This window comes from Anastrepha obliqua, chromosome 5 (genome assembly GCF_027943255.1).
Source record: "Anastrepha obliqua isolate idAnaObli1 chromosome 5, idAnaObli1_1.0, whole genome shotgun sequence".
Classification (NCBI taxonomy): domain Eukaryota; kingdom Metazoa; phylum Arthropoda; class Insecta; order Diptera; family Tephritidae; genus Anastrepha; species Anastrepha obliqua.
Window position 1 is genome coordinate 100,160,728 of NC_072896.1, and position 15,009 is coordinate 100,175,736.

Here is a 15,009-nt window from a genome sequence, read left to right on the forward strand (position 1 = left end):
TTATTAATTTGATAAAAAAAATTGTCAAAACTTATCGATAAGTCGAGCCCTTATTACGAGCCCTTATTCTTTAATGCATTGCAAATTCCCCACGCGACATCTCAATAGACTATAAACGAGAGTGTGTCCCGCAGCGGAAAACCGCTTCAACTTAATTTAAAAACTCACTAATAGGTTTTTTGATTCCATTTCGATCGCCCTAATTGGAAAATCAATTAAAAAAGCAAATGTTTAGCCCTACTGTTGTTGATTGACATGAAGAGATTTCCTATTTCTTTGTGAATATTAATTTTTCCATTTAATGCTTATACATTAACGGCCGAAAATATTGCTGTTGTAGCCAAAAGTGTTGAAGAAAACCCATTCTCATTGTCCATTCCTCGTCGTTCTTTAGAATTAGACATTCCTCAAACGTCATTACACCGTTTGGATCTTAAGGCTTATAAAGTGCAGTTAACACAAGAACTCAAGCCGGCCGATCATCAACAACGTCGTGTCTTTACTGATTGGGTCGCTGAAATGCATGATCCGGAATTCCATCGAAAAATCATCATGAGTGATGAGGCCCATATCCACCTCAGGGCTTCGTCAACAAGCAAAATTGTCGGATCAGAGGCACAGAAAATCCAAGAGTTATTGTTGAAAAGCCTCTCTATCTTCAACGTGTGACTGTTTAGTGCGGTTTATGGTCCGGCAGTGCCATTGGACCTTACAGTTACGGTGAATGGATTGCGCTATCGAGAGATAATTAACGATTTTTTATGGCCAGAATTGGGTGGTATTGATCTGGACAACGCTCATTTTCAACAAGACGGCGGGCGCTACCTGCCGCACAAGCAACGAAGTCATTGATATTTTATGAAAATAACACCTCTTATTGGAAAACCCTTTATTATGTGTATACACATGGACCGAAATTTTCTCTGGATGAGCCTGTGCGCCAGCGCTATTTCTTGCATTTGCTTTTAGACTTTGGCACTAACTAATCTGCTGACAGCTGTGAAATGCTTTCCTATCGATAAAATCGTATCAGTTATGTACCAACAATTTGTCTCGCATGCCCCCCTGCATGGATTATTTGCGACTTTACGCGCTTAAATTTACACGTAATTGATTATTATTTTGTATATTTTTTATATTCCCATTTACTGCGAAAAATTTAATTAGGCCACTGTCTGCCAGACAAAGTAAAAATTATATTAAAAGCGCGATAGAAAATCAACTTAAAAGGGTTTATTTAAAGAGGATTTCTTTATTTTCTTAACCATACAAAACAGTAATTGGCTTCGATAATTTTATTAGCAAACTCTTGAATTTGAGTAAGCCTTTGGCTATTAGCAAATCTTTTTCTTTATTCCATCCTTTTGTTGCCACCCACTTAACTGCATCTGATGTTCCTTGGTCAGCTACTTCGCTGCACGCATGAAGTCTTAAGCGTGAAAAGAAATTTATAATAAAAAATAAATGCATTTTTTTTTGTTGTTACTTCTTTTAAAACTCAAAATTAGCTCATATACTCTAGCGTGATTTCCGCACACTACACTTGAGTGCACCGGCACGCGTGAGGGACGACGATAATGATGCCATCAGAGCCATAGCCTTGGCGAATCAGGCCAACAACCCATTGAGAAATCATGTTTACTAAAAAGCCAACGAACTTATGGTGCTGTCGCCACGTAAACCCATGCCCAGAAAACAAAAATTCAACTTTCACTCTGTCCCTCACTCTAATTACCATATATTCGCAACTGGCTGCACAATCTAGCCACATGCACGTACATATGTATTTACATCCACAATCAAGTATGTATATAGGTATGAGTAGGTATACCTATACAAGTACAGTGGGATGTCAGTATTCTAAGTTGAGTACAGTAAAGTAGGCACTTATTTTCAGAAAAAAATTATATTGAAATTTATTAAAGGATAGTTTCGCGGTCCTAAAATGCATGCAAATACATAAAGGTGACTGGAAAGTGCATAAAATATATAGTAAAGCTAAAACTATACAAAAGAGTCCTTTTCAGCGATAAAGCAGGAATAAAAAATGCAAAAGGATGGGATTTGGGAGACTAAAAGTTCACATCTTTATTTAACAGCTATATATATTAGTAAACGTCTAATAATGAACTAGTTTAAGACTTCGCGTTCTGATCTGCTGAAGTGGGCTTTTATAAAATCTATTCGACCATTTATGACCAACTTATGCCCAGTTTGAATATAATTGAAATATTATAAAGAACTTAAGAGCGAATCCATGCTAAATGATCAAGTATTTTGAACAATGTAGTCAATTCTTCTGGAGATTGAGTTATTTGTAAGCCTGAAGATAATAAGAGGCAAATTGAAAAAATTTTATAATTTAGAGATTTGCTCAATGCTGAAAATTTTAGTACAGGGCTTTAAAGTGAAATGTCTTCGGTTCCTTTTAACATTTTTACAAAATTATATTACATATTTCTTTTAATTTATTTGGACCAAAAATAATTTTTAAAACAATTTTTCTGCAAAAAAAATTTTAAGTATAAAATATATTTTCTGCAAAAAATTGCATGTTTCTCAGAAAATTTTTTTATTTATGTTTTTTTTTTAAGTAAAGCGTTTTTCAGTAAAAGCGCTTCAACTTTTTTTTTGAATAAAACACAAACGGTTTCACTTTTTTAACTAATTTTTTCTTTATTTTCGAGCTTGAACATATACATTTAAGTATGAAATTCGATTTCTTTTGCATGACCACCGCGTGCACGTTTTACGAAGTCCAATCGTTGAACCCAATTTTCGACCACTCTTTTGCATAAATCGGCCGAAATTCCAGCAATTTCGCGTTCAATATTGGCTCTGAGCTCGCAAATCGTCGCCGTCTTGTTACTGTAGACCAATGACTTCACATAACCCCAAAGAAAATAGTCTAGAGGCGTCAAATCACACGAGCGCGGCGGCCATTCGACCGGTCCATTTCTGGACATAATGCGCTCATCGAACTAACTCTTCAACAAATCAATTGTAGCGTGTGCTGTGTGGCTTGTGGCCCCGTCCTGTTGAAACCACATGTCGTCTAAGTCCATACCATTCAATTGCGGCCAAAAATAATCGTTTATCATGTCGCGGTATCGATTTCCATTCACAGTAACGTGGCGATCGTTCTCGTCAACGAAAAAATATGGGCCAATTACGCCGCCGGCATGTAAACCGCACCAAACAGTGATTTTTTCGGGATGCAACGGTGCCTCATGAATCAGGTGTGGATTGCTTTCTGCCCAGTAACACATATTTAGCTTGTTGACAAAGCCATTGAGCCAAGAGTGAGCTTCATCACTGAAGATGCCGTAATGCTCTTAAAGTAGCAAGAACAGAACGATTATTTTCATAAAAAATTTGCACGATTTGCAATCGTTGCTCACGTGTGTAGGGTTCCATGATGAAATGTATGCTAATGAAGTTTACAAATGACAAGCGAAAAATAAAAAATATTGCGTCGTTCGCCCTCCCTATCGGAAAAAAGTTGAAGCGCATCTATTGAAAAACGCCTTATAAAATATGTTATTAAAACAATATTCCTGGAAAAAAATTTGCTTTCTTTAGTTTCACAATTTTTTTTTAAGTATAAAATATAATTTTTAAAACAAGTTTTCTGGAAAAAAAAATTTTAATAAAATTTCTGCAAAAAATTGTATTGTGTTTTAGAAAGTTTTTTCATTTATTTTTTATTATTTTATTTTTTTTTTTTAAGTATCAAATATATTATTTAAAACAATTTTTGTGGAAAAAATTTGCTTTTTTTTAGGTTCACAAGTTTTTTTTAATAGTAAAATATATTTTTTTAATCAATTTTTTTGGAAAAAAATTTTTAAGCATAAAACATATTTTTTAAAACAATTTTTCTACAAAAAAAATGTATTTTGTTTTAGAAATTTTTTTGTTTGTTTTTTAGTATAAAATATAATATAGTTTCTGCAAAAAATTGCATATTGTTTTAGAAACTGTGTTTATTTATTTTTTTAAGTGTAAAATATGTTATTTAAAACAATTTTTCTGTAAAAAAAATTTGCTTTATTTTAGTTTCACAAATTTGGTTTAGGATAAAATATATTTTTTAAAACAATTTTTCTGGAAAAAAATTCTATATATTTTGCAAACATTTTTTTTAATTATGAAATACATTATTTAAAACAATTTTTCTGCAGAAACAATTGAGTTTTTTATATTTTTACAACATTTTTTAAAGATACTTATTAAAAAAAATTTTCTGGAAAAAATTTTAATATTTTTTGTTTTTTTGTTATTTTTACAAAATTTTTTTTAGGATAAAATATAATTAAAAAAAAAAAAGTTCTGGAAAAAATGTAAGTTTTTGGAATAAAATATAAAATTAAATTAATAAATAAAATTAATTTTTTTTATGCTAAGTGTTTTTAAGATAAAATATAAAATTAAAACAATTTTTCTTCAATTTTATTCTTCTTGTATATTTTTGTTGAACAGTTTGTGAAAAGGTTTGTATTTTTTGCCATTTTTGAAAAACATTACACCTCATAACTGTTCCTTATTCCATTATTAATGGTCCAGTGATATCTGCAGGAGTGGCTATCTGCTGCGATTTCAGCTTTTTGATTTCGAACATTCTCTTCGCAGTTAGATGCACATTTGTTGCTGCACCGAGGCGTATGCGAATTTTGGCTGCAAGAAGATAATTAGCCAAGCCGATGTTGAGTCTTTGGATCGTATTCATTCGATATGATCGTTCCGGTTTCGCATTTTCGGCCATGAAACAGCCAGGTAGCTTAATGAATTTCTTTGTACCGAAATTTGGTGCTACAAGCAACCATTTTTTCGAACTCCGGCGAAGTCGATTAGCCTCAGTCAGTTAGCGGATGATTGCTCGAGTAGGCTGAATTTTCTGGTTATGGGCACAAAACTTCTTTCATTGTTCTGCCTGGCATTAAAGTCACCAAGCACGATGATGGCGGGGGCAGCGCTCACAGGAAGGTTCCACTCGCTCATAGAAGCAGTCTTTGATTGCATTGTCCTTCTCCTCTATTAGATCGTGGGCGCAAATGACCGAGATCTTGAGGAATCTCACTTTGATGCGGATTAATGCGAGACACAGGAGGCAACAAAATTGCTTGATGCTGAAGTCTCTTTCCCGATAAAGATTTCGCACCGAATTTGTGCTCCGTTCATCCCAGCTGTAGTAGACTTCGCGAGGTTCAACGGTATTCTTGCCTTACCCTGTCCACCGCATCTTTTGAAAGGCGGTTCTCATCTCTTTTGCTCTTACGAAGACAGCACCTTCCCCATGAAGGGATCAGAGATTCCTGGAGTATGCTCTCAAATCATAATCCTTAGTTCATTTGCCGTGGTTGTCATTAGAGTAGGTAGTTCGCATCCGAGTCGTTGTTTTTATTTTCATTGCGAGTTTCTTTGTCACTTGGCGCGTTACAAACCCAGCGCGCAAGCAGATATCCTATGCTATATCGCCATCTTGCTCCCAAATGGGTGTTCAGAAGCTACCCTGAAGATATTTGGTTGAAACTCAGAAGTTTTCAGCTGCTTGAATCTTATGCAGAAGAATCGTTCTGGCCATTCGCCAGTGAATGGCGATCAGGGTATTTCCCCACTTATATGGGCTTATACACACGGGTGCATCCTCTTTGCCATGAAATTACTCATATAACAGGTGGCGCTAAAGTAATCCTCCTATCAGAAAATGCTATAAATTTTGCGATTGGCCCCTAATGTCAGTTCTGTTTTGACATTTGTGTAGTAAACACATGTGAAATACACGTTAATAAACAATGTTACGCTACACTGCTCCAGAACGCGGAATATTGCTGACTATTTATTTGACCAATAATCGCTCGGTGACTTTGGCACAACGTGAATTTCGTCGCAGATTTCCTCGTCGTCCAACGCCTACTGGTGAAACACTGCGACATTTAGCCGCTCGCCCCGAAGAGACTGGCACAACACGAGATGCTTCCAGGCATGGCAGACCCCGGAGTAGGCGTTCTGCAGAGAATATTGCTGCTGTAGCCGAGGATGTCATGGAAGCGCCGTCGACATCGACCGGACGACGTGCCACGCAAATGGGTATCAGTCGACGGTCTTTACAGCGAATTTTGGTACAAGATTTGAAGATGTTTCCGTACAAAGTCCAGACGGTGCATCAGCTGTTAACTGCTGACCGCCAATCGCGTCTAACATATGCTCAAGCCATCCTTAATCACCACCAAGAGGAAGATGATTTTTCATCAAAAATAATCATGAGTGATGAGACCCATTTCCATCTTAGCGGGTTCATAAATAAGCAAAATTTACGCTTCTGGGGCACTGAAAATCCGCGTGTAACCCACGAAGTGCCATTACACCTGCTCAAAGTCACTGTATGGTGTGCTGTTTTCGCTGGAGGAGTCATCGGACCTTTTTTCTTCGAAGACGTCGCGGGCCAAACGGTTAATGTGAATGGTGAGCGCTACAGAGCAATGATCAACGAGTTCTTTTTGCCGCAACTTGATGAATTGGGATTAGAAAACATGTGGTTCAAACAGGACGGTGCAACGGCACACACTGCACGTGCCACAATCGATATGCTGAAGGATGCATTTCCCGGGCGCCTAATCTCCCGTTTTGGCGATTTGCACTGGCCAGCAAGTTCGCCTGATTTGACCCCTCCAGACTTCTTTTTGTGGGGCTTTTTGAAGTCGCGGGTTTATGTCAACAAGCCTCAGACTCCTGCAGCTCTTAAAGACAATATCCGTCAACAATGTGAGGACCTATCGCCGAAGTTTTGGCCAAAGTGATGGAAAATGCCATAAAAAGGGCTCAAATGGCAATCAACTGAGGCGGCGGCCATTTACATGACATCATATTCTCGACTTGATGTAAAAAAATTAAAAGACCAAATAAAAATAATCCACAAGAAGAATCAAAGTTTTTGATTTTTTTTTTAATTACAGCCAAAAAACATCGCAAGGTTACTTTTGGGCCACCTTGTATAATACGTTAAGGTTTTCACTAACTTTTTGCGTGTAAAAGTTACCATATTTTAGCGTTTTAAGCCACTGTTTTGATACATTTTGCGTACAAAAAACTTGTGCACGCAAAGAAACATGCAACATCCTGTGGCGAGCTCGACACAAGTGTAGCGGAAATAGCATATACATATACACATACATACCTACTACGCGTAAATCGATGCTGCCTTATGGAGCGCGCTAAAATTCAATTCACAACTCAGCTGCCAAAATATTCGAAATTTTTCGACAAAGTGCCAACCCACGGCGGCATGCAGCATTCCCAGCACGCCAAAAAATTTTTATATAAGCAAATGTGTATGCACGCATGGATATGTTACATGATGTAGTGATATTTACATATGTAGGTATGTCTATATACACATGTACACATGCATCTTTATGGAATTCTTCACATCAACCAGTTCATAACTCTGCCCAAAATTCCTCGCAATAAAAATGAACGCATTCTGTACGTCAAAATACTCGCAAACCTATACCCTTTCAATTAACAGAATTTAATATTCAAAATGTCGTCACTACTGTGGCATGCAAAAGACGCTGAAATCGCAATTTATAAGTAAAATGCAAAGATGCACGAAAGCCATCGCCAAGACCAGTTGGCAAATCTTTTTATACGTAATTGAGTATTCATAGAGGTCGGTCTGATGCTGGTATCGCTAGGAACCAAAAGGTCTATGCGTGGCTTATTGTCAACCAGGCTAACCTAACCTAACCTATTGAGTAAATGCTTTAATTTAAATTTTTTAATTTAATTATTTAATTTAATTTATTTATTTTATTTATTTATCTACGCAACTAAAAATCAAATTCTTAAATCTAATGTTAAATAAACAATTGCGAGAATTCAAATCAAATTTAAGATTAAATTAAGACATGAAAATAAACACTGGATCTTTATAATTATTACATTTGCTTAATATCGGATGTACAACTAATTAATATCGTATTTGTTAGTAACCTCATAGCTTTTTATGTAGTCAATATTTTAACAGTGGTAGCTATTGGGTTGCCCATATTCGACGGACCCATGTGTTTTTTTTTTTAATCAAAGAAAAACACAATTTTTTTGATGTTGACGATAGTAATCATTTTATTTGGTTCAAGTAGATTTATTGACATCACTTTTTGAACATGATATCCCTCGAATGGCCGCCTTGAGCTTGTACGGCGTATTCTGCCCGTTTTGCAGCATTTTCCATAGTTTTAGCGAACATTTCGGCTCGAATAGCGGCTATTTCCTCACGGATGTTGTTCTTGAGCTCTTCTATGGTCTTTGGCTTATTAATATAAACCTTTGATTTTAAATATCCCCACAAGAAGAAGTCAGGTGGCGTTAAATCGGGCGAACGCGGTGGCCAGTCAAAATCGCCATTTTTTGACATCAAACGACGAGGAAACAATTTCTTCAAAAAATCGATTATTGTGCGAGCTGTGTGTGGTGGAGCGCCGTCTTATTGAAACCAGAACTGCCTCATACGCTTTCGACGAACGATTGGCATCACAAAAGTGGTTATCATATCGCGATAACGCTCCTGATTGACGGTAACAGCTTGACCATCTTCATTTTCGAAGATTTTGGGATGTCCTTGGCAACGTCTTAACACTGGCCCGTACAAGAGCAATATTCTCATCCGATCGCCTTGGTCGGTTTTGATTTGGCCTCTTTGGATTAGAAAGAGCATCACCAGTCGAAAACCTTTCGTTCAAACGTTTAATGGTGTTCTTAGAAGGCGCATTTTTCACATTATTTAATTTTTTATACACACATTGAGTTTTCGCAATTGACTTCTTTTGTTGAATGCAAATTTCAACAATTTGGGAGCGCTCACGTGGCACGTACTGTTCCATGGTAAAAATCTGCTTGGACTGATGCTTCTAACGCGGTATGTCATTAAGCGATCTGACGTCTCTGTCAAAAGATACAAGGCAACCCCTTATTCTACGTTAAAGCACGCCAACAAATCAAGTAAATTTGATATGTCACAGTAAATATTAGTATACCCACAATTTTTTTTTATTACAGTCAAAATGCCAAATTACGTTCTAAAAAAAACAGCATTTGCGGGGAGTTTTGCTTTTGTTCTTCAATTTGAAGAAAAGTGGAACCGAAGCACATCGTTTACTCTCAGAAACTTAACCTGAATATGCTCCAGAGGTTAGAGTGGAATACTCTTCACGAATGTTGAAGGTATTAAAAAATGGCTTGATCACTTTCTCGGCGCAAAAGAGGAGAAGTTTTATTGGGATGGAATCCATAAATTGCCTGAAAGATGGCGAAAACGTTGCCGCTTCCAATGGACAATATTTTGAATAAAATATTTTTTCACTTTTATATTTAAATAAATGGTTTTTTAACAAAAAATACGAAATTAATTAGTAGTACAGCCAATGCAAAAACAAACAATAGAAAGAAACAGAAACAAAAGCAGAAAAATTTAAAAGAGGACAGTTAAATTGCAACCTCAATAATCATGCAGATATAAAATACTAGTGCACATACATATATATGCTTTTTTTTTGCATTTTCTTAAAGCATAGTATCATAAAAATACTGGGTGAAAATTTGAAAGAAATCCGACAAATACTTTTCGAGTTATTCAATAATTAACAAAGTGCGCTCGGGCGCTCCGGAATCGATAGGAAAACTTTAAATGCGTTTTTCGCAAAACTATGTTTCTTGAACTACTTACTGATCACTGTAACTTAAAAACCGATGGTAGATTTCAATAAAATTTATACTGCTTTTGAAAAACATGAATAACTTGTGCCTTATCGAAGGATTTTGTTTTTTTTTTTTAATTTCAATTTTTTTGAACAATTGTTTGTCGTTTTTTTCTCGAAAATCTAAAAAATATTTCCTAAGGCCGCCATATTGTTAATTTTGAAAATAAAAGTTTCAATCGGGCATGAGGTCATCTATTAATAAAACTAATTTCTCTTGCCCGATGGATTTTAGATGAATTTCCAAGAACTTGTGATAATCATCGGAAGGGACTTCTGGAGAAAAGGGCTCCACACAAAGAGCGATAACTTTTACAATTATTAATTTTTTTTTTTTTGAAATTTTGCTAAAGTCAATTCATGATGTATTAATGTTATGTTTTTATTTATATAAAATAAAGCAATTGACTGGCAAAAAAAAGGTTATGAAAATTGTCATTTTTTCGGACCTCTGACTACCCCTAACCCTTTAAAATTAACCAATTTTCTCGGATAGTACGGTATTTGGAAGCACGATTATCTCTTCTTTATTTTCTTCTTCTTCTTATTCTTCTTCTTCTTAGCATCACACTCCTTGGTGAACCATTGCTTCATTCACAACCTTGCGCCATCAGTCTCTATCAAAGGGTACTTCCTTCCACCGCCACACATTTAGCTTTTCAAGATCAACTTACCCGTCGTCGAGCCATCTCTTGGTGGAGCGGCCTCTTCTTCGGCCTACGATAGGGCATAATTCAACAGCCTTTCGAGTTGATCTCTCCTTGGGAATTCTAAGCACGTGTCCGAGTCTCTCGTGTCTTTTCCGCTGATATTTTATTAATCTTAACAAATTTTCGTTTTTTTCTAATAAATAGTTCCAGCTTAGGATTATATTTAATTCGATAGGTACCGCCTTGCAGTCTCACAGGTCCATATATCTTTCGCAATAATTTTCTTTCAAATACCATTTGCTGATTAATGTGAATAGTTTTTAGCGCTCATAGTTCGCCACCATAAGTAAGCACGGGACGGATAAAAAGTTTTGTATATCCTTAACTTTAAGTTGCGAGATAATAATTTAGACTTAAGCAGCTTCAAATTAGAAAAAATAAAACTTTCTGCTGCTAAAGCTTTGTTATTTATTTTGTATCCTATTGGCTGATATTTTGATACCCAGATATGTTAATTCTTGTATACTCTCGAGTTTATAGTCGCTGATCAGCAGGTCATCATGCCTTAAGGGGTCCGGGTGGTTTAGAGCTCGAAAACTTAGGGTATTTTCAGGATTTTTTTTTACAATAAAAAAAAAAAACGAAAAACGATATTTAAATTTTTTAGGCTTTTTGTTTAACTTCTTTTACATGCAAAAATGAAATAACCATTTTTTTTTTAATTTTAACAATTAAAAAAATGCCGCCGTATTGAACGCATCATTAATTTTGTGATACGGAATTCTGCTTTACACGAGTTTAGAGTACATTATGTGAGATACAAGCAGTTGACCTGTAGCTCTCTCCTTGTCTCCAAAAGCGTAAACGACGCTGGCATTCTCATTATGCGTAAAACAGATTGCACTTTACTCACAACTTTATTACATGTGTTCATATCATAACGCCGAAATAATAGTCCATACTAACCGTCTGACATTCTGGTGTTGTACAAAAATTCGTGGTATTCAATAGGTACCATTGTAATTCATAAAAAGCGGTAGCATCGCTTTCTTTTCTGACTGAAAATGACTTCGTTTTTTGGTTTATTCGGAGCTCTCCGATCAGCCGATCGATGATGTCTGGATTGCGTATCGTACTCATAATATTACGTCTCGCCCCCAGTAATGATGCGTTTGATGAATATTGGGCCGGATTTAACCTTGGAAACGATGCCTTTGGGGATATTCGATATCTTTGGGCCCGACTTTGCAACAACACGGCATAAACCCAAATCATTAACTACAATATCCTGAATGCGTCCATAAGCACTGTTCCAGTCCTCTGCCAGCTCTCTGATAGATAACACAGGCCGACAGCATCTCAGACCCAGAAACCGGACTATATATTCCCGAAGGATTATGATGCGCTGAATTCAAATATAGATAGATATCCTAACCTAAAAGTGCAAAAACAGCGTTTTTGTCCATATTTGAGGTTATGTAGAATTAAAGGATGGCATCTTTAAATACAAGTCTTCTTCTTTCAAATGGCGTTTTGCTTTCTCAAATATCATTTTTTTCCGCAGAGATATCGCATTTTGAAATTTTCATGTTTCATGAAACAACAAAGAAAACGGTGTTTTTTGCACTTTTAGGTTAGGATATCTCAAAAACCAGAGCTGATAGAGCAATTCTGAGGCCAGATTTGGATTCAGCGCATCATAAACCTTTGGAAATATATAGTCTGGTTTCTGGGTCTGAATGTTGGTTAAATTTTGTCGGCCTGTGTAATTGACGTGATGGACTTACGATCTCTTCTGAAGCGTTCATGCCACTCATAAACGGCTGTTTTCTTTAGAGCCACCGCAGCCGAATGGGTTGGTGCGTGACTACCGTTCGGAAGTGTGCAAGTTCGAATCCCTGTTTATTAAATACTAAACGGTAAAAACAGTTCTTTCTAATAGCGGTCGTCGCTCGGCGGGCAATGGCAAACCTCCGACTGTATTTCTACCATGAAAAAGCTACTTGTAAAAACCCATTTACCGTTCGGAGTCAGCCTAACACTGTATTTAGTTGGAATAATTTCATTTTACAATGATTCAAATTTTTTCTGTGTATAAATTTAATTTTTATTAACATCAAACTTTAAAATTTCACAACTTTTGCACGCACACAAATTCAGTTTTATGAGCGAATGACAGTTTGTAAAAAGCATAGAGTTTGTAAAAGCATCAATGATGCGATCACGGATGTCATAAACCCGAAACTTGCTAAATGTCGTACGTTCACGTAACGTATTCCGAAATATGAGTTTTTCAGTGACGATTTGAGCCCAGATTTGTGTCAGGTAGCTTTGAAAATTACCTGTTCAGTTCTTGCCATAAGTTAACTTATAGCTTAACAGAACTATCAGTGAATCCAAGGAAATATTTCTGCTTAGAAAAAACAATCTTCAAAAATTAAAAAGTCAAAGAAGGGTTGTGTCTATCCGTATGGCATTAAGTATTTTCAATCAAGCCGTAGAGCAACTATGTATGCTTAGGTCTAAATTCTGACAGTCACGCGAATAAAATATTGTATTTTGGAACAAATGATGAAGCGTGTGCCACAAGAATTTCTTAATATTAAAAATTATTTGAATTAGTTCATTTCTTTCGAAAATCAACCCAATTGCCCTCAAATTTGATTAAAAAAACATGTACACACTTACCGCCAATGACAAGACGGTGGGCCAATCGTGATCCGTCCTGTTTTATTTGGATTTTCCGCGGAAGAATAAGAAAACGTCGCATTGATTTTTGAAATTGGTTTTTTGTTTTTTTTTTCTGTTTTGGCAGCACTGGGTGTTTGCTTCCATATAAGCAAGCATAAAAAAAAAACAATAATTGTTAACAGTAAATGCGAGTTTTTAGCCAGATGGAACTTGCACTTTATTACATCAAAATTAAATGGGCTTTACAAATGTGTACTTGAAAATTTTCTACGTATTCTGTTAAAAAGTTTGAAATTTTGATGAAAATTTTTTTGAATTTTAATTTTTAATTTACACTAAGTATTGATCCTGGATTTCCATAAAATTAGTATTAAATCAGCTCAGCACTGTTAATAAGTCCCTGTGGTATAGGCAATTTGTAGCTTTATTTTATAAGATATTGAGAAATTTATCTAACTCTTTTAACCTCCTTTTCTTACTATACTCAAATTAACTTGAATTTTTTCTTTTTCAGTACGAGTTACGTTTGGAAGCATCGCGCAATCGCAAAACCAACTACACCACCGTCGTCATCAACGTACGTGATGTTAACGATAATCCACCGTCATTCGATCGTCAAACATATCGCACACAAATCACCGAAGAGGACGATCGTAATCTTCCCAAGCGCATACTGCAGGTTTGTCGAAATTCAAAATATTTCTTTCATATGCAGAAAAGAAATCGAAAAGAGTGAACAAAAGGTTTGGAAATGATGGTGCGTGAGGTCCACATATACATATGGGGTTATTCAATAGGTGCGCTTCAACTTTTTTCCGATAGGGAGGGCGCACGACGCAATATTTTTTAGTTTTAGCTTGTCATTTGTAAACTTCATTAGTATACATTTCATCATGAAACGCTACTCACTTGAGCAACGATTGCAAATCGTGCAAATTTTTTATGAAAATAATCGTTCTTTTGCTGCTACTTTAAGAGCATTACGGCCATTTTACGGTCCATTTAACAAGCCGTCCCGTTTTGGGGTTATGTGAAGTCATTGGTCTACAGTAACAAGCCTTCGACGATTTGTTAGCTCAGAGCCAATATTGAACGCGAAATTGCTGGAATTTCGGCCGATTTATGCAAAAGAGTGGTCAAAAATTGGGTTCAACGACTGGACTTCGTAAAACGTGCACGCGGTGGTCATGCAAAAGAAATCAAATTTCATACTTATAAGTATATGTTCAAACTCGATAATAAAAAAAAAAATTAGTTAAAAAGTCAAACCGTTTATGTTTTATTCAAAAAAGTTCAAAAGTTGAAGCGCTCTTACTGAAAAACCCTATACTTGTACGTACCTTCATAAATGATTTTATAAAAAGTGCAACCTAACTTCTGCTTGCTAAGATGGGCAGATAGATGTAGTGGTAAAAGCTAGTCGAAAAATATTATTATACATAAAAATCTTGGGTAACTGTGAATGCAGTAACACAACTGCAGCTCATTTCTTCATTGTTTATTTCAGTCAAAGTTGTTAACTTTTGTGTCACATTTTAATTGTTTATTGAATTTTTGATTTTCTGCTTGCTTTTCAAGAAAACTGTTTCTGAGGTTCGTCAACTCTGACTAAATCTTAAAAATATTAGTATTTTCTCAAAAGGTGTTCTGTTTATTTAAAAAATAATAAAATAAATAATGGGCGCATTCACTTCTGTTAGGTGTTTGGTCGAGCTCCTCATCTTATTTGTGGTGTGCGTCTTGATGCCGAATGGCAATTGTTTTTTCTAAGGAACTTTTTTGTGGCAGAAATACACTCGGAGGATTAGCATTGCCTGCCAAGGAGCGATCGCTATTAGAAAAAACATTTTTCAATGGAGTTTAGAGGTTTCGAGAAAAGCTTAAGGGTTTTAGTATTTGGTGTAGCCAAA

At 35.9% G+C, this 15,009-nt stretch overlaps 1 protein-coding gene across 1 annotated transcript in view; it reads left to right on the forward strand.

Moving 5' to 3' along the window:
- LOC129249023 (putative neural-cadherin 2) overlaps nt 1-15,009 on the forward strand; it is a 124,272-nt gene that overhangs the window by 44,442 nt on the left and 64,821 nt on the right. Inside the window, exon 4 of the mRNA XM_054888634.1 lies at nt 13,614-13,778. Within this exon, the coding sequence (XP_054744609.1) occupies nt 13,614-13,778 (165 nt within the window). The remainder of the gene's footprint in view (nt 1-13,613; nt 13,779-15,009) is intronic.